General features: G+C 40.8%; 1 protein-coding gene across 1 annotated transcript; it reads left to right on the top strand.

Moving 5' to 3' along the window:
* Positions 1–646: 646 nt before the first annotated feature.
* si:dkey-27i16.2 (regulator of cell cycle RGCC-like) lies at positions 647–6,076 on the top strand. The gene is made up of 5 exons (XM_012861313.3): positions 647–788; positions 1,805–1,960; positions 2,629–2,709; positions 4,825–4,887; positions 5,480–6,076. The coding sequence occupies exons 1-5, from the start codon at positions 767–769 to the stop codon at positions 5,485–5,487; spliced, it is 330 nt and encodes a 109-aa protein (XP_012716767.1). The 5' UTR covers positions 647–766; the 3' UTR covers positions 5,488–6,076.
* Positions 6,077–20,990: the final 14,914 nt, after the last annotated feature.

The following is a 20,990-nucleotide window of genomic DNA, read 5'->3' as shown; positions in this document are numbered from 1 at the left end:
TTGTGCAACTAAAACAACCTGATACTATTCCAGGATGCTCCTTTAATGCCTTTTACAATAACTCACATAATAAATGGCTATTTAGCATGGAAACATTTTTTTATTCTGGTAGTTTGGGAAAACTTTAAATGGAGGACAGTTTTCTCCCTGGTTTTATATGAGCTTAAATGACTTAATTTTTTTCCACCACTAGTAAATAAGCAGGGTTAATGAACTTACATTACATTTCCCTCAGATTTACCTTGTAGGAGCAGGGGGGCCTCTGCTGGCAGAGCAGGGTACTACAGCAGACTAGGACAGCTTCAGTTTATTATTAAAGTTTACCAATTGGAAAGTTCTTTTTTTCTAAGAAACTTGGCATCACAACAATAAAATACAGATGTTAAAATTGTTGCAGCCCAATGCTTTCCTTTCCATAGATCCCTCTGCATTACGTTTGACTCATAAAAAAGAAAAAAATTACGAGCTCATTACGTTTACAGTGCACATAAAGCTATATTATTTCTCTCCCACATTGAAAGCATGCCAGGTATTTCTATTGCGTAACGGGTTATTCCTCCATTTAACTGTCTGCCCTCCCCCGCCTTTTTTTTTTCCACGTACAGTAGACTTCTGAGGTTTTTACTGCTACTTGATTGGCCAGTCAGGTCTTCTAAATGCTGAGCGCCAGCAGAGGGCTGAGGAACAAAACTACAGCTTCCTGACAGCTTCAAACTGTGCTGAGCAGAGACACGCAGCAGCTTGTGGTGAACGTCTTTTTTCCATCATGTCCTCAGATATTACAACCGGTGAGTCCAATGACACCTTAAAACAATTATTCTAATTATATACTACCATGGTAAAAACAGAAAAAAGGGACCTTTTGTATTCTCTTGTTTTTATCCAGACATTTCTCATTATTTTATTTATCTATCATCTTAAACTTGTACGCTGGAGATGAAAGTTTTACTGAAGGCATTCAGTTCAAATTATTCAGTGTTAATTTAAAAGTTTGCTGCTTCTCCTGTGAAACAGTTGCATCACGGGTTAAGGGTTAATCTAGAGCTTTTATGTACAGTTTTGCTTGGATGCAGTGGTCCTTAAAATTTGGGGTTGGGACTACACTAAGTGTCATAGTTCAACAAATTCATGTATAGAGTTAAAATAAAATATCTGAAACATCAACGGTAAAGCACATTTATGCCATAAATGTCAGGAGATGTAAAGAGACGGCACTGGCAAATAAATATCCGTGCTGTATTAGTTGTTTAATGCTGTTTGTGTTGTCATTTATATCATCATCATCAACAACTTTATTTATAAAGTGCTTGAACGCCGGCCACAGCTGACACAAAGTGCTGAACATCTAAAGCAACAAAATGACACTGAGGGATAAAATGGAAAAACTACGCACAGCATTATAAGTTAAGAAACTTGCTACAAAACACAATGAAACAATGCGAATACAGATAAAAACCAAACCGGTAAAAATGAAGTTTAAAATCAAATCTCAGTTGGGTTGAAGGCCAGTGAGTAAAAGTGAGTTTTCAAGCCAGTTTTAAAAACGGACAACGAAGGGGTTTGAATCAAACCCTCGTATAATGTACAGCCAGATAAAAGGAAATGCCTCTATTTGCTTAGCTTAATTTTGGACATTGAGGATATTTCTATATAAAATATATCTTAAATTCAGTTTAGATTCTTGTTTTTACTCCCTCTGCCACTCTGTGTCAGCCTTGCAGCTAAAGCTGCTCCCAGTCAGTCTTGGGGTTTCCTTTCTGCGGAGTCTGGCATCGCTTCCCAACTGCTGTCACATTTTCCACAGACTTGGAGCTGGAGCTGGGCGACGTGCTGCAGGAGTTCCAGGATGTTGTGGAGGAGCTGAAGGCCCCCTCGGAAAGCAAACATCATTCTTACCAGCAGGTCCTGCGCGAGGCCAAGAGCCGCACTGATGACAGTGGAGTGGAAGACTCTGATTACAGTAAGTTAAAAAAAAAAAAAAAACAGAACAACAAACAAACCCCTGCAATGACACTAAAACCGATATTACAACAGTCAAGATGCCGGCTTTCTATGAGAGAATTTGCATAGTGTGTGGGACAGGAAGTACGTTTTAGTACATTGTTGGCTGTTATATAAACAGTGTCTGTTGTCCCTGTGGGTATCACTCGGCGATCTTTAATAGCCTAAACAACAGCGGCTTGACACTTGTAATTTGCATGAAATTATCAGTACAAGAGGACCCATACCCTGCACTCCTCTGGAAAAGTGGCTGTTTGGCTAATGACAAACTGGAATGAACTCCAATTATGGATAACCCGTCTTCTGTAATCGTTCCTTCTCCTTTGCATTGTTGCTCATTTGTCGACGCTTATGAGATGAAAGAGGAGGTGTTTTCCCCTGCTCCCGTGTGCCGTCATTTATTGAAAGCGTGCTGCACCCCCCCCCCCCCCCCCCCGTAACGTTTGAAAAGGCAGGCTGCTTTCAAGTGCTCGGGCTGACACATGGGAGTCACTCACAAACAGGCATTTACCTTCACTTTAGAACACGCTGTTATCATTATGTGTGCAACTCCTGCATTGTCATTGCTACTGATCGCTTATTATGTCTTCTCCATTCCTCCTCGCCACCCCTCTCCCCCTCTCCCAGGCAGTGGAGCATCTATGGGAAACAGTTTGAATGCCAGCGAGGAGGAGCTTCACAAAGCAGACACGACGCTGGCGCTGAAAGGTACTGCAAGCCTCCCATCGTCCCGTCTCCGTTCGGACAGCCATCGTTCTCGCCGTTGATCACTATCACTTTTGCTTCCGATCACTGAAAACAACACGCTTGCTCCTCACATTAGGCTGCGGGCTGTTTTGTTATGAAACAACAAATCCCCTCCTGCTGTGGTTGTGGCTCCTCAGCACCCTACTTTGAATTCCTCCTGCGGGGCTCATGTGGAGTCTGTCTCAGGTGTTTGCGTGTGTGTAAAAAGAGCGACTCCTCGAGTATTTCCATGCATTCACATGCGCATGCTGTTGAATTTAAATTGATATTAAAAAAAAAAAAATAAATCCCCGCAAAGCTGACCAAGAAAGTGTAATATGCTCATCTTCATGGTTTTATGCACACTACCCGAGTCCTGAGGGCATCCATCAAGCTGTCGAGGTTTAGGGATGCTTGGAAGTGGCAGTTCATGCACGACCCGGGCAAGCCCCTCCTGCTGCAGGCCTGCACACAACCAACCAAACACACCCTCCATCATTGAAGACCATTCTGCCAGACAAAAAAATAAAATAAAAACTAAACATTTTTACTATGTTAATTATCAAAGATATTAGCAGACAGACAGATCAGCTACTGATTGCGCAAGTTATCCTACTGTACTTAGAAAGACGAGAGAGGTCTGTCATTTTCATCATAGATACACTTAAACTATGAGAGACAAAAAGAGAAAAAAAAATCCAGGAAATCACATTGTAGGATTTCTATTGTAAACTATAGTGAAAAATAAGTATTTGGTCACTCACAAACAAGAAAGAGGTCTGGCCCTCACAGACCTGTAACTTTTTTTTTAAGACTCCAACCATGGCCAAGACCAAAATTGTAGACCTGCATCATGCTGGGAAGACTGAATCTACACCAGGCAAGCAGGTTGGTGTGAGCAAATCAAACGTGAGAGCAATTGTAAGAAAATGGGAGGCATACAAGACCATTGATAATCTCCCTTGATTTGACGCCCCATGCAAGTTCCCATCCTGTGGGGTCAAAATGATCATGGGAACGGTGATCAAAAATCCCAGAACTACACGGAGGGACCTGATGAATGACCTGCAGAGAGCTGGGTAACAACAGTAACAAAGGCTACCATCAGTAACACAAAATGTTGAGAGGGACTCAAACCCTGCAGTGCCAGACATGTCAAGTTGCTTAAGTCAGTACGTGTCCAGGCCCGTCTGAGGTTTGGGGGACGTCTGGGGGGGGGGGGGGGGGGGGGGGGGGAAACGTCCTGCTTTGGGGCTATTTTTTCTGCAAAGGGGACAGGACGACTGATCTGTGTTAAATGAAGACTGAATGGGGCCATGCATCGTGAGATTTTAAGCCAACACCTCTTTCCATCAGCGAGAGCAATGAAGATCAAACCTGGCTGGGTCTTCCAACATGACAATGATCCCAAACACACAGCTTGGACAACGAAGGAGTGGCTCCGTAAAAAGCATTTGAAGGTCCTGGAGTGGCCTGGCTAGTCTCAGGACCTCAACCTCAAAGAAAATTTATGGAGGGAGATGAAAGTCCGTGCTGCCCAGCATCACTGCTCTAGAAGAGATCTGCAGGGAGGAATGGGCCAAAATACCAGCTACAGTGATACAATCCTGGTGAAGACATACAGGAAACGTTGGACCTATGTCAATGCCAACGAAGGCTATGCTACAAAGTACTGAGATGAACTTTTGTTATTGACCAAATACTTATTTCCAACATAGTTTACAAAAAAATTCTTACCGTGATTTCTACAATGTGATTTGTTGGATTTTTTTTCCATTTTGTTTTCATGGTTGAATTGTACCTATGATGTGCGTGTAAACAGCTCCACCTCCCAGATCTTGCTGCTCTGGGCAGAGGGCCATATTGCCCATATCAAAAAAGCTTGTGTGCTCATGATCACGTCAGTTTGCACAAACAAAGCTGAGAATATCTTTGCTTGGGTTCATATTTCACCATGTGAGTTTTGGGCCAAAGGAAATACCACAAATCTGACACATATTTCCTGACAAAAATGTTCCACCGCTGCTGCTTTTTTTCATTTTTTTTCAGTAGCTCACTGAATTCCTTTTCTTTCTGTCTTCTCATCCTCTTCTTCAGCCAAGCTGGGAGACACGGATGAACTTGAGAGTTTTATCAACATGTTGGACCAGGAACTTGCAGGTATGTATTTCACTCAGTCCAGTCTCTGTGCTCATTATAGTCAAGCTGACAAAACGGCAGGCTGCTCTGTGCCGTGAAGGCCAAGCCTCTGACCGGGTTGCATGTCTTGCTACACGTTGAAAAGGAGGAGAATACGGAGGTAGCCAGCTTGGTTGCTTTCATCTGTTATCCCCCCTCTGTTTATCTCTGAGCACCTTTTTATATGTAAATGCCATGTCTGGGGACACGAGGTGGACTATCTACATGCGCTTTTGTGTTAATGGCATACTTGACTACATGAGCATCCCGATCCTCCTATCAGCTCTAAAGGAATGGTGCATTAGGGGCCCATGAGTGCGCATATTGCCCCGTGCATGCACACGGGTAACAACGAACAAAACATACATCTGCTGCTGCCAATGGTCTCGACACAGAGAAAATGAATGTTGCAAATTAATCGCAACTCCCTCTGTATCTCTACAAGCCTAACCTATTAGTCAGTGCATGTTTGCGGCTGTGCATTGATGTATGCCTGTATGCTTCTCGTTTTATAAACTGTGGCTTGTTGTCGTCGCTAACCCCTACCCCCCCCTCCCTCCTCCTCCCTCTGCAGAGATGTGAACAGAGATACGGGGAGGGCGAGGCACCGAGGAGAAAGTGAGATCCACGCCAGAGCAGATCTGATGGAGCGAACGCTTGTCTCGCCTCTTCGGGGACGGGGGGGGAAGGTTGCCTTCAGAAATTAAAAGGGCACTCGCTTCAATTTGGAAATGCAAGAACACCCTCAGACACCCTTCGGCAATTCAGCGTCCAGCCACGCACCCCCCTCATCCCCACAGCAAGTCCAAGATGTGTGACATATTCCCCCAAAATAGACAAAGCTTCCATCTGTCTGACATGAAAAAACGCTGCCCAGAGTATAGGGAGGATGTTAAAATTCTCATAAGTGCTGTGCCGGTAAAAGGCCTTAAATCTTCATTTCCATTTATCTTTAAAAAGCCTGGGCCTTGCCTGGTTTAAAATTACAGATTGCACTTTAGCTTGAAAGCCTATTTGAAATCCAACTAGTTTAGATCTGCTGTGTGTCATTAGAGGCTACTTGTGAATCAACATTTAAAGTGTACAGTTTTTGTGAATATTCTTTTTTTTATATACATTGTTGTAATATAATTGAACACATAAATAAAGCAACAATTTTGACTGAACTTTATTCGTGATGTCTGTCTTCTGATTCAGTAGAGTCACATATGCATTAACATGACGGGTGAGGAATGAGCCATTATGGCGACGTCTAGTTTAACGAGTTCTCGTCTTTGAACGCAAGCAAAACGACTGTTGCTGGTGTAACGCCGCGTTTCTCAGCAGCCCCTCACCCACAGGTTCACTCTTCTGGTTTCCTGTAGCTTGTTCTGATTATGCTGGGAGTTTCACTTCTGCCACAAACTCCGGAAAACCGCCTCAGAAAGGCCGTAGACACCATGTGAGGAGAGCATAAACAGGAAATGCAGGCAGTGCAACGCGACAAACGTTGGTCCTTTTCAAGATTTTTATGCGTAATTTGATGTCAAAGCCTTTCTTCAAACGCTTTAGCTTTTCTGTTGCATATATCTGTTTCAGATCATCAAACAAATTAGAATGTCAGACATGAACAAATACAAAGTGCATTTTTCCTGTATTAATGAGGGAACAAAGCTATCCACTTTGACTCATTTCATTTCTGAATTCTCAGGCAGCCCTTCGTGATTTTACTTGGATGTTCAATTATGTTTTTTTACAGGTGGTCACCAGCACCCACTGATACAAGGTATAGTTCATTTGGGAGTCTGTTATTTTAGTAGGTTTATTACATGTGTGCGTGCCTTTTAAACTGGGAGTCTCTGCTAAATTTCATCACACTCCCATGTTGACAACAAAGACTTCCCAAACCATGACACATCCATCTTTATGCTTCATGCTTCAAAGTTATTCTAAGGTTGTTTCTCTAGAATGTTGTGTTTATTTGATGCCTCACATGTGTCATCTGTTCCGGTATCCAAATAATTGACTTTAAGACTCATCTATCCAATGAGCATCATTCTGGTTGACCTTGTTTAAAGTCTCCCCGGCAAACCCAAGCTGGCTTCCAAGTTTTGTTTCTGGCAGAGCAAAAGTTTCCTCCATGCCAGTCCCCACATCTGATCTCCATCTGATTGCAGAAACAACAACCTTCACGTCTACAGACGTTCCTGCAGGTAGCCCTGTCAGGACATTTCTAGGGTTATTGGATTGATTTCGCACCATGAAGTCTGCTTTCAGGGTGGAACCGCTTGGATGGCCAGACCCCGGCATGTCGATAGCTGTTTTGAAGGTTCTCCTTTTGTAGACTGTGTGCCGTATGGTGGAATGGCTCGTTTTTAAATTATTTTAAAATCTCTTTAAAATCCCTTGCCAAGATTGTAAACTGATGCAATCTTCTTTCTGAAGGCCTCTGCAGCTGATCCAGAATGCTGCTGCTCGCATTCTCACTAAAAACAGGAAGATAGATCATCACCCCAGTTCTGAAGTCCTTACACTGGCTCTCTGTAGCTCAGAGAATAGACTTTAAAATACTTCTGTTAGTTTATAAATCACTGAACGGCTTGGCACCAAATTCCATTAAAGACCTGTTGTTGCTGTATCAAATCTCCAGACGGCTCAGATGTTCTGGTTCTGGTCTACTCTGCATACCCAGAACCAGAACCAAACACGGAGAAACAGCATTCAGCTTCTGTGCTCCACAAAACAAACTTCCAGAAAACTGAAAAAAACAAAAACAAAACAAAAACAGCAGAAACACTGAGTTCCTTTAAATCAAGACTGAAAACCCACCTGTTTAGCTTTGGACCCTTAGTAACAGGAACGTCGATTGATGTGTATTGATGTTTTCACTTATTACAATTTAATTTAAGTTTCTTACCGTTCTCACAACCGGGTGACTGCTTCGTTGTGTTTACGATGTTTTTATGTTTTCATGATCTGAAGCACTTTGAACTGCCTTCCTGCTGAAATGTGCTACGCAAATAAACTTGACTTGTCTGTGTGAGATTTTAGACATTTTTAGTGGGAATAGACGTTGGGGTGTCCTAAACTGTTCCTGAAAAAAAAATTACTGTTTTCTTTTCAACTGAATTTTACTGAGACATTTAAAAGAACGTTTCTCCAGTTTGCACTGCTTTTTTTTATGGTTTCTTGAGTATTTCTCGAATTCGCCGGTATTGCTGAAGTTAAAATTAAACCATTTGTCAAAATAGGCTTGGAGAAAAGGAATTTCTCTGCCTCCAGTCACACCTGAAAGGCTGGGCTCGACAGGAGACTGCCGTTGTGTCTGTGTTTATCTTCTGCTGTCATTTCACTTAAGTATACCACGGGCGCAGAGAGTGACATGTGCGTGCAGGTGTTTCCTGCAGTTGTCAAAGAAACCCACAGGAGTGTGCTGGATGCTGCGGTCGTAAAGTGTGATTTTTTTCACTCATTACTTGGAATCGTATAATGTGGGACATCTGCAACGTATTCCAGCTGTTGGAGGAAAACCTTATTTTTAGCCCGTTAAGGGATCGCCACATCTGTTCAGAACATGGCTGAACGAGGAGCTAAGCCCGTCAGTCATTAATTAAAAATATCTGGTCAGACGTCTTATTGTAATTACACAGAATCTGGTTTTCTTGGCTGGTAAAGGGCAAGGGAGAGGTTTGGTGCCCCTTGGCGACAAAGACAGCCAATAACAGGGCTTTTACTCCATTATCCTTGTGCTCGTCTTGTAAAGTGCCCGGCAAAAGTATTCATACTCTTGAACTATATTGGAAAGAAATTCAAGGAAAACGAATGCACTGCGAGGCACTGTAAATCCCTGCGCAGCTAAACTGACACGACCCTAGGCACGGCTGAAAACGGGTAGACTGTACCTACTTAATGACAGAACGTCGGAGAAGATAAAAGAGACACACATGAGATAGTGCCCCACGCCTATTCATGTCTTATTAGAGAACATTTTGTTCCCCAGATTCAGCTCTGAAATCCAGTCCCCCTATTTAACCCGGGTGACCTGTAAAAGCACGAGGACAGATCGCTGCAGCAGAGCAAATGAGCTTCACATTTGATGTCCCTGTGAAAAGGCGAGAGAGAAGAATGGGAACAGAAAGACAACAAAGGGAAAATGAAAGTTTCTCTGACAAAAGAGGGTATGCTCAGAGGTAGTGTGGAGTAACCTGCTTCTACTTTGTTGTCTGTTCCACTTATTGTAAAAAGGAAAGAGTGACTGATTGAGGCCACAGCTGCTCGGGAATGTAACAAAGTTGGCATGATGGAACTTCCCTGACAAAAGAGTAGCACATCCTGTTTTCAGACCGAAGGCGAGGAACTGCGACGGTGCAGGAAATGTTGTTGGCGGAGTACAGGTGAAACAAAAAGACATTTGCCACTTCCCACTTTTCTTGAAAGTTTAGATCTAGCTCTGAATGCTGAAGCCTGGTAGTTGCTTTTTCACATTTTATCATATTACAATTGCAATATAAAAATTGTATATGATAGACCAACATAAACTAGGGCATAATTGTGACGTAGGCAAAAAATGATACATGGTGTTCAAACATTTATTTTTCTTTTTAAATCTGAAATTGTGGTTTGCATTTTTATTCAACCCCCTTTACTCTGATACCCCCAAATGAAATCCAGTAGACAATCACGTGCCTTTAGAAAAACAAGTCCAACTGTGCGTAATCTCTCCATAAATAGGTCTGATCCGATGATTGCTCAGAGGATTGCCAGAGAACATTAGCGTCAAAACAGTCTCATGAAGACCATGGAATATAGCAGACATATCAAAGGCAAGGTTTTCAGGATATTTAGAGCACAGTTAGGTAATTATACCTTAGCCTATTACCACAACCCCATTTCTATTGACCTCTTGAGCAACTATTTAAGGCCCCGTCCACAAGAACATGGGCTTGGCTGTATCTGACAAACATTTTAGTCGGATAGGGGCTCCCATCCAGACAAAGTGGCAACATTTAAAACCTGCTCCCAGAGGCGAGAAGTTTGAAGCTGCCCCCCGTGGCTTCGTCTGGGCCAACACTATCCGCATAGCTGGCTACAAACTGCCGTGTTTGGGAACCTCGCCTCTCCGCCGACAACTCAAACAACAAGTAACAACATTGCTACCAACACCTGGTGTTCCACCTAAACTGAGGGGCAAGGCACGGAGACCATAATCTTTGAACCAAGAGACTCAGTAGCTCTGGAGGGTCCACACCTCAGGTGAAAGACTGTCGACAGAACAACCATTAGTTGTGCAGTCTGACTTTCATAGGAGAAAACCAAGAAGACAGTCATTGTTAAGTGAAAGCCACGAGAAGTCATGTTTAGAGTTTGCCACAAGCTATTTCAGGGGGCCACAGCAAGCACGTAGAAGACGGTTTCTTCGGTCAGATGACAGTCACAAACGCGCCACATCACACTGAACACACACTTTACTTTAAATGCATTGGTCAAGCCCCTCCTTAGATCTACAACCAGTTACAGCTTTGAGCACTAAAAGGTATGCTGGGAAATTGTTACTTTTGGTCCCAAAAATGACTCAATGGGATTGCTCCTCTGAAGTTGTAGTTCTGAATGCCTTTCTTCTCTCCTTACACTATCTAGAGCGTGCTGGTAGATTTAAAAAGCAGTGGAAGACCTACCTTTTTAGACAGGCTTTTAGTTATACAGGGAACTACTGCTTTCTGTTTACTCTTCTTTACTGATTTATTGTTTTTATAGTTTTATAGTAATTTTATGTACACTTCCGCTTTATGTATTTTATGGTATACTAAGAAACCTTATGTGATATTTGTTTTCTCATAAAAGGGCAGTGCAAAAAAAAAATCCCCTAATTTACTAGCTTTCACCATCCTCACAATAAAACACGGTAAGGACAGCAAAGCGGTGCTTTCCGTGAACAGGGACAGAAAAGCACGGTCAGCTAATGGCCAGACGTACAGGGCGAACAAGCAGACTTGGGCGGAGGTTCACCCTCAAGCAGACATTAAAGAAAAATGTACTGTACAAACAGCGGCTCAGATTAAGGAATATTCATCTGTTATAGTGGTGCACCGAACGCCCAGGCCTGAATGCAAAGTAGAATCTGTGGCAAAATTAGATTATTCTCCAGATGTGCAAAGCAACTAGACATAGCACAAGAACAGGGGCTGTGGAGATACTGAATACATAAGCATGCAACATTTTGTAGATCTTGGTTTGCAAAAATTCTTTCTACATCACAAGTCTGCACTGATCCCGATAAAAAACATAGAAGTCGGTGGTCGTAACATAACACTTTGACTATGTAAGAACAGCCACTGTAGCTCTCTATCTGGTCTCAGAGCTGGGACACTGCTGCAGCACTAATCCACTGCCATTTTACCGCGCTTGGAAAGTAACAAGCGGCTAATTATGTTGCATGATTTTTATTAGATTGCTCTTTCGTGAGATCAAATGTAATAAATCAGTTTGTCTTAGGGGAACACCTCCCCATTGTTTATCCGCTCATTACTATGAAGCGGGTGTTTGATTGACAGCATGCCAAAGCGAGAGGTCAGTGTGTCAGCCCGTCATTGTTTAGACAGCAGACAGACTAAATAATGAATGTTCAGAGTCCATTAGCTGGTGAATTAAAAAGAATTGTTGCCATGATGAGACAGGGAATGGTCCTGAGAGATGAAGACATAATAAATATTGGACCCTTTATGGCCCCTACCTATAGCATAGTAATCAATGTCACATAGACTTAAAATCGCCAAACACAATGCGGGTTTATTTTAAGCTAAATGGGAGGGTAATGAAGATGTAATTGAGTATGGCAAAAAGGAGACACTTGTTATTATCAGACAATGAGTAAATGAAGCAGAGATATGGCCTGCGCAGTGAAGCTATCATGGGCGAGATGAGAGCAGCATGCGGAGCACGTAGTCCTCTGTCATCTGCTTGATGAGAGAGTCGAGCAACACCTCTCCCCTGTGAGTTCCACAACTGGTCCGGGCTAACAACGCACTCCGGAGGAATTACTTTGTTAAATCGCCTAACACACACACGCATTAGCTGCCAAGACAACCCCGGCACACACGATATGAATGGTCGGACTCAGACTGGGTGTTGCATAACTGAGCCTGGATCAAAGACCGAGAGATCGCCACTTTGTTACTCTAGCAGAGCTCACAAGGAGAAGAAAGAGCTGGGTAAACTATCTACTGCCGCTCGCGACACTGTGACGAGCAAAGGTTTGGGCCCTGCTAGGGAACTAGAAAAAAGGTAAGCGTAAGCAATGTCAGAATCCGAGGAAGCATGTTTTTACCAACAGAAGAATGAAAAGTGTTTATGATAGTAACCATGGTATTTGCACATTTCTCAGCAATACACGGTTTGAAAAATGCTGAGTAATAAAAACTACCCATTTAGTTCTTGATGAAATATGGACAGATTTGGCTGGATCCAAACAAATAGATTTTATGCAAAATTTGGCTGAAGTGACTAGCATTATTCAATTTCCCTAAATTGACAGACAAATCGACAAGAAGCAGCCAAGGAGGCCTGTGGTAACTCTGGAGGAGCTGTAGAGATTCAATGCTCAGGCGGGAGAGACGTCTGACAGAAAAACCGCTAGTTATGCACAAATTGGACCTTTGTGAAAGAGTAGCAAGAACGTTAGAGGTCTGATTTTGGGACTTTTCAAACATGTGGAACAAGTTCCTCGGGTAGATAAGACCAAAAATGTTTTTTTTTTTTTTGACCTACATTGAGTGCGATGTGTGGCACATGCATCCCAAACATACAGTTCTTAGAATAAAACATGGTGGTAGCAGCATCTTAACGTAGGAATGCTTTTTTCCAACAGGACTAGGAGAGCTCCTCAGAGTTGATTGGCAGATGGATGGAGACAAGTAGAGGTCAAACCAACAGGAAAAAAACAGGTTCGAGGCTGCAAAGGGATTGAGACTGAGGCTATAGGCCAATATTCAGGCTGCCAAAGAATTTAAAATGAACATGTTGCCTGTCTTTATTGACTTAAGGAATATTTTTTAGTTTAAAGTATGAATGCTTGACATAGCTAGCCCTAGCTTGCGCAAACTGCAGAGCAAGTTAAATGAATATTTTATCTTAAGTGAAACCAAACTCGCACTTTAGTGAGAACCGTAGTCATTAAACAAACCCACTGACATTTATTACACTGCAAATCTTACCACCTTATCATTTCAGTTCAGGTTCAGTAAAGTCTAAACAAGATGTTGTGTAGTTCAGAATGCCGGTTTGTGATCATGTGATGAAGTTTCTTCTAGTTTCTTCTTTATTTCAACAACCTGATTCATAATTTTAACTCAAGTTGTGCCATGAAGCAACCCCTCATGTAGACAATTATTGCAGAGTATGTCAAGTAGCTTTTAATATTGGAATTGTTAAGAATATTGCCTGATTTTTATCAGTCTATAATATTTGTTATAGAGTTTCTAAAACTGTAGAAATGCATGCTATTTACATTCTACCACTACATATAATTAGTCTCTATATTAAGTCGGTATATTGGGTAATAATTGGGTCGAACAATAGCTCCAAATAACAGATGAGCATCTTTTTTCCCCCAATTTGTTTCAGTATCAGGGCAGAAAATCATGAAAATACACACAAAAGTATTGTCTGTGTCTCCCCTGAGCTGTGTTAATTTATTTTTACATGTGACATCCGTGTGCAGGTGTTTCCTGCAGTCGTCAAGGAAACACACACAAAAGGGTGCAGCGAACGCTTCCCATTTATAGTGCGATTTTTCACTCACGACTCGAATCCAGCCGTGTAATTTTGCTGATGTGTTCACTATTATTTTTAACGGCCTGAGAAACAGCCTCGTCTATGTTTAGAATCAGACTAAACGAGGAACCAACTACTTCAGTAATCAATTTGAAATATTTAAGGACATGATTTTGTAAATTGCACAGACTGCTGGCTTCGGGCTAATGAAAAACAAACAAGCTGTTTGCTTGAGGCTTCCTTTACATTTCCTCACAACTCCACACTGTTTAGCATGCGGGGAGAAGCACAAGTCTTGGGAAGCATTCCGATAAGCCCCGAACACCGTGAAACCTTTTTAAGGTTGCAGAATGCTGTGGCAGGACAGCTTGCCCTTAATCTCTCGCTGTCATCTGATAACTTTTGTCTCTGGACCTACCTTTCTGTGTCTTACATCTGCGTGAAGATATTCACGTATGTACAGAGCAGTGACAAAGGAAATGAACAAGACTGATATTGGAGACTACAGGTTGCGGTGGTTGCAATCAATCCCATGCAATGATAACAATACAGTTGTTGATTTGCTTTCCCTCCATGGTTACAAGCCGATCGGCTAAAATACGAGAAATCAGCGTCCAGCTCACTTTGTGCCACATGCAGTTGCTCAGGATTCAACCACCAAGCCTGTAAAAAAAAAAAAAAAACACTTTGCTGCAGAGTAAGGATTTTTGTTCTTTAGCACCTATTCTTATAGTTTTGTTTTTATTCACAGTTTATTTGGCAATACAGAAAACAGGAAACAAAAAAGAGAAGAAGAAATGTAGGTAATTCGTGTCCATTTTTGTAATAAGACCAAACTCTGAAATGTGGCAGACATTAAATCAGAAAATACCAATATCTTTTTTAAGCTGCTGAGCCTTTAGACAGAAGCTATGATGCATCATTTGCTACAATTATATGTCATGGCATTTTGTCTGACTATTTACCATAGTGAGGATATTGAATTTGCCTAGAAAATGAAACCATTTGATGGACTTAGCTGTGATTGGTTTTAAATCACTTGTTATTGAATTGTGATTTATATAATAATAAAGAAACCTTAAAAAATCTTCCGAAATAAGACAAACTGGTATAATTTCTGCAAAAAAATTCAGTTTCTACTAGTTTTATGTACAGGTTCTTCAAACATGTACAGGCTGCTTGTGGAAGTCAAAAGGGGCTTTAAGCAGAATTGGATTTGGGGCCCCTCTTCTTGTTGAGAACATCACCACCACTAACACCGCTTTAATAGAGATTTGATGGAATCCAAGAAGGGAGCCAAGTTAAATTGGCAGAGCTTAAAAACAATAATAGATAACAGGTTTTAGTTTGCTGACATGTATTTGTGAGCAAACAAAGCTAAAAAAAAAAAAAAAAGAGATCAAACTGGTAGCACCCGATTGAAGCTATGTTAAGATAACAATCAAACAATAAAGAAAATCTTTGCATTTTTACCAAGTAAACTTTCTTTTTTCTTATTTATCTGTGCTGAAACTGTCATTACATATGTAATATGATAGACTGATAGACTCTCCTCTCCCTTCTCACACCAACCTCTATTTTGATATTCTGTTATTTACAAAACTGTAATGTTCCCCTGCACTCCTGACTGTTACTATTGTAACAACTGTTTATATGCATCTTGCACTACTAACTATGACTGAATATTGATTTGCACTGCTGACTGTTTATTCACAATTGTTTACATATACATTTGCAATACCATTCTTTAACTGTAATATGCAATAACCTTCCACTGCACTTTAATTGAAATAGCTTCTGTCCAAACTTTATTTATTCATTTTATAGTAATAGCTACCCGTATATCATGCTCACAATTCTGCCTATAGTGATAGCCATCTGTACATATATTCATAGTACATGGAAACTCTGTTATGATAACAATCATCTGTATATTATGCTATTACACATATCTGTAAAACTCTACTCATAGTAATATCCACCTGTATATTATATTCAGTACATATCCAGCTGTAAATTTAGCTCACAATACTAGTTATCTATATATTATATTCATAGGACAAATCTATCAGTAAAATTCTGTTTATAATAGTATTCATCTCTATATTTATTCAGTAAAAACCAGAGTTGCGCCGATGCCATTTTTTGGCCCCGATACCGATACCCAATACCTGGCTGTGCAGTATCGGCCGATACCGATTCCATACCGATACCATCTGTTTGAAATTGATGTGTATGTATATAGTAAGAACAGCATACTACTTGGATGTAGAATAATTGCCATCATGATTTTGTCAAGCTGCTACCTTTGTAAAGCAAGAAAAAGACTAATACAAAGTGAATCCAGTAGAACTAGTGAGTGTCGGGAGAGAGAAGGCTGCGTTCAAGTGACATACAAACATCAAAATGGTATCTGTGCCCTATTTGTTGGTACTCGCCGATACCGATACCACCATTTTAGTGCGGTATCGGGGCCCCGGCCGATACTGGTATCGGTATCGATGCAACACTAGTAAAAACCACATTGTCCTGTACTTATGGAACCATTGTATATCCTGCACTTGCTGCTATTGCACTTCTGGTTAGACCTAAACTGCATTTCGTTGCCTTGTACCTGTACCTGTGTAATGACAATAAAGTTGAATCTAATCTAATCTAATCTAATCTAATCTAATCTAATCTAATCTGATCTAATCTAATCTAATCTAATAATATTCTCATCCTCAAATTTTTTTTCGATTCAAGTTTTCGATCTGTGGTCTGTAATAAAATAAAGTATTTTAATGGGAGGCCCCTGATGGTCTGGGTTCCCTAAGCTGTGGCCCTGAATGTTTTTTTTGCATCTGCCGAAGCATTACACAAATCATATGAGAAACACCTTGCAAAAATAATAAATAAAATAAAAATAAAATATAGAAGTCAAGGTTTTGGTTAATCTGCTACACTGTTGTGACAATTTCTAAAGGAACTTGATGGTAAAAAATATCTTTTATCAGAATATAAAAGATTAAGCAATAGAAATATTGAGACATTTGTCAGGATCATAGCAGCAAATCAAAAAATATTTTTTTCTGCAGTAAACACAAAGCCGGACAAGTTTTCAAAATAGATCCTGAAGCCTTTTCATGTAGTCTGTCAGCAACACAATGAACTTCATTTGTTTGACCAAGAAAATAACCATGGTCATCTTTAAGCCATGATGGATGCTAACATAAATCCCAAGTTTGAAGCAACACTTGATAATCATAAAAATCCTCTTCAGAGCTTAAACTGGTACAAATCTATTAATATCACCTATTGAGGTTTTCCATCGTATGGCCTCCCATGCTTCTTTGTTGCTTGTAGACTCCATATTCTGCTGGTATCGCTTCAAATAGTTATGTGACATGCCGGTACAGCAGTCAGAAGGATGTCTTATTGTACATTCCAATGCAATATCCATTAAATGCTACAAATAATCTAAATAGAGCAAACAACTTTTTGTGAATTTTGCTTACACCTGAATTGTGCGTTGAGATCTCTATGTCGCTCCATTCTCCTCATGATGTCAATGACAACTTACCCTGGATCATGTGCAGTCCTCTTGACAATAATGCTTGGCAGTTGGGGCTGATGATACAACGGGATGTATAGATGGTATATGAAAATCAAATCTGGTCCTTCCAGCATACACCTTTCTCTTTATCAACTGCTTCCATGTGTTTTTCATTACCGAATTTTCCAGAAACCAATGCACTGTTGTGATATACTGTAAGGTTTTTCTGTAGCCGTATTGGAACACAACTAAAAACCACTCAAAAGCAACTGTTAATAATAATAATAATAATAATAATAATAATAATAATAATAATAATAAAAACACTTACTTTGAGCGTATTTTGAGGCATGTTTTGCACTGGGCATACACCGGTCTGACGGTATAGCACGGTTTTGTGACGTTCAGCTTTGTATAAAAATCCAAATCAATCAATAAAAACTTCTATTAGTTTATCTGTCTTGCTCAGCACGGCAGGAACACAGTTTACATTTTTGATGTCACCTTTTAACATTGTCTGTTTTATTGAGATGTTCATGTTTTCAGAATTGTACTTAAGTTGACCATCACAGTTTTTTTTTTATTTTGTCAATTAAAACAAGCGTTTCACTGTTCTAAAAGCCCAAATGTATCAGGTCTTATGTCCATAATGGCACCTAGCACAAGGAGAGCTCGCTGATAGAGAACACTTTTCTATAGTTTGTTTGGATTTTTCTTACTTCTCTTACGCAAATCCAAATCCCAACATATAGTTGTGTCATTTCCTGTTATTTACTCTGGCCCCTGTCTCATTGTATGGGAGAGGAAACCAGTGTAATTCTTTTGAAAGGAGTTCACTCCCCAGGAATGTGAGTCATCTCGTTGTCTGGACTTTAAATGAGCCATTACATCACTGCTGAGTGGAGGATTGCTCGACTCCTTCCTCTTTCAGCTCAATTTACTTGAAATCACAACTAAAAATCAAACAGAGAACTCAAAAAGAGCTCCAAAATAGTATGTTTATTTATTTTTTGATCATATGATGCTTTCGCCCTAATTTATAAATCAGAGGAAGAAAGAAAAAGGGGGGATTAAAAGGCTCTGAGAAGATGTGGATGTGTGAATGGAAGTGACAGTGAACATAGTTTTAGCAAATGCCATGAGCTACCCAGAGGGCCAGACACAGAAAGTGTTGAAAAGAAGCAAGCTGGGAAGCTGTCAGTCACACAGGGCGGTCTGAGGGCATCTTTACAGCTGTGAAAATGCTCGGAGCATGTAAGAACTTACAGGAGAGAGGCTGCAAACAGAGATGCACAGTTGGAGGCTTAAGAGGTTTTTGTTGTCACTGGAGTTGCGTGTTCGACTCTTGATGGCTTTTTTCTACACGAAATATTTTACATTAATCTGCTAAAATTATACCATGAAGCCAAATTGTTTTGCTAGGTGAAGATCCTACATGTAGATGTAATTGCCCATCTTGTTAAATCACAAATTATTAACATATTAATCACAATGTTTCACTTTAATTTCACTAGCCACACCCAGGCCTGAATACCATCTGACAACATGAAGTAAGCTAAGATAATAAAAAAGAAATCTTGTACCAATCTATAGAAATTGTTTATTTTTTCTTGAGTCTTGGGACTCCAGCAAACCACAGTTTCACCCAGGACAGCAGCTAAAGCAGGCCCCATTTTCCTCGGTCGAGGTCAGTGGTCAGAACTTAACAGCAGTAAAGAGGCGTGGCAAAGATAGCAGTAATCAAAACCACCGCTGACCAGAAAGGACACATAGGTGTCAAATATTTGATATAAAAACAAAACACAAACATCTCAATGATCCTCGGGACATCTGGGGGAAAGATTCTGTTGATTAACAAGACAAAGTGAAATTTTATGGAGAGTTAAATTTATGAAGCATATTATTTTTTTTGCATCAATGGATTCTACTTTCTGCCAAACAATATTAAAGGAGAACGTCTGGCCATCAGCGACTTTACATTCAAACACATTTGGGTTGTAGCTACAGCAAGACAAATATCCAAAGCAACCTGAAAAGTCCAGCTCTGAAAATCCCAGATTCAAATATGATTCAGATGCCATGTCATAACGTTAAACGGGCCGTTTGTATTCGAAACCCGTCAAATGCGGCTGAATTAAGACAATTCTGCACAAAACGACTGTCCCAGTTCCTCTATAGTGACGCAAAGGACTCATTGCCAGGTTTGATGGTGGAGCAACCACATCTGAGGCTTAGCTGGCAATTGCTTTTTCACCAAGGGCAAGGTTATTCTATTCCTCTTAATACATGAAATCATCAAACTGCATTTTATGTTTACTTAGGTTGTCTTTGTCTGATATCAAAAGTTGGTTAATTGAGCTGTAACACTTAACTGTGACAAAAACAAAAACAAAACAAAACATGAACCTGTCATGGGATGCATTACTTTTCCACAGCACTGTTTGATTAGTTGAAAACATCTATTATGTATTTATTGTGTAAACCGGAGGCCAATAGATCCAGACTTTGAAATGAGAGGAAATGGCTTTCAATTTACAAACCTTTTTAGGTCAACTGTCCATTATAGACCAAGCCCCATCTGGCTGATTGAGAAAGAGAACGTGGCGTAAACACATTCTACAACTCAAAACGATGGAGAATGAACTAAACAGGGTTAACATTTGGATCTTCACTGACAAATTAAGTTCGGTGCCTCAGAGGGTGAAGAGGCTTAACTTCAAAGGCTGTTTTCCATTCTTTATGAGAAAAAAGTTCCCTTTTTTAAAGTAAGCTCTGATATTAGGGTTAAACCCTCAACGTATTTGATCTGTAAGATGTGTGAAATGCCTGGTAGCTTGGATTAGCGCTGCAGATCATACTGGTGCCACTGAAAGTATTTGTAATGGAATCTCGGCGATAGAAACAATTTTTTTTTTTTTTTTTTTTGACGTCCTCTGCAGTCCGTAATGGAGCCGCCACCAGGTTCTGACACTAAAGGTCCACTGACGCAACCCTCCTCCTTCGTCAGCAACAGACATCTGAGAGAGGCATTAGTGGACTGCCATCTGATGGCGAACTCCAGCTGATGCAACGGAGGCAGAGTGATGGGTCTGCGGCGCAGCCGACAAGGAGCAACTTTGCAAAACAGCCACGGTTAAACCACATAAGGCCGTGAACGAAAAGTGGGATTTGATCCTGGAGATTTTGGATGCGGCTATGAAATGTCTTCCCCCCCCATCCTGCCGCCAGAATTGGAGCAGACAAGTGAGAAAAATCAGCCATCAAGTAGCATTTCATGCTGACTGGATATTCCAGGCTGGGTACTGGATATGAAACGGGCTCACGTCCTGCTGTCCTTACTTCCCTTAACACACCGGGAGCATGCATGCTTTAGTCTCAGCAGCCTCAGTGGAATCTTGAGGCCATCTATCTTATGGAGGGCAGATCATTATGTAGTCGACAAGCAGCTTTAGGCCCGGGGCAGGTGGGAATGCTTGTACGAGATGAACTATGGGGACTACTCCTGTTTATTGGACTTCTGTAAAAGCCAAACTGGCCTCTTTTTACTGCTCAGCTGCACAACACGTTTGATCTTTTCCTGGTGTTGCAATGCCGCATCAGTCTGCGGTGCCCAAAGCTGCGTTTAAACCATGTCGTGAAAGGTTTTTGCTTTATTTTTATGAAGTAGCTATCTTTTATTTATTAAAAATACCCCAAGAAAATAGAAGGAATTAAGTGTGTTTGTAAGTTCCAAAGGACCAAAGTGTCCTATAACCTGCAGCCCCCCCCCATCCCCCCCCAAAAAAAGCTATTGTTTAGATTG

The sequence above is a fragment of the Fundulus heteroclitus genome, unplaced genomic scaffold (genome assembly GCF_011125445.2).
Source record: "Fundulus heteroclitus isolate FHET01 unplaced genomic scaffold, MU-UCD_Fhet_4.1 scaffold_97, whole genome shotgun sequence".
Lineage (NCBI taxonomy): Eukaryota > Metazoa > Chordata > Actinopteri > Cyprinodontiformes > Fundulidae > Fundulus > Fundulus heteroclitus.
Note: the sequence above shows the minus strand (reverse complement) of the source record. Positions and strands in the feature narration are given on the sequence as shown.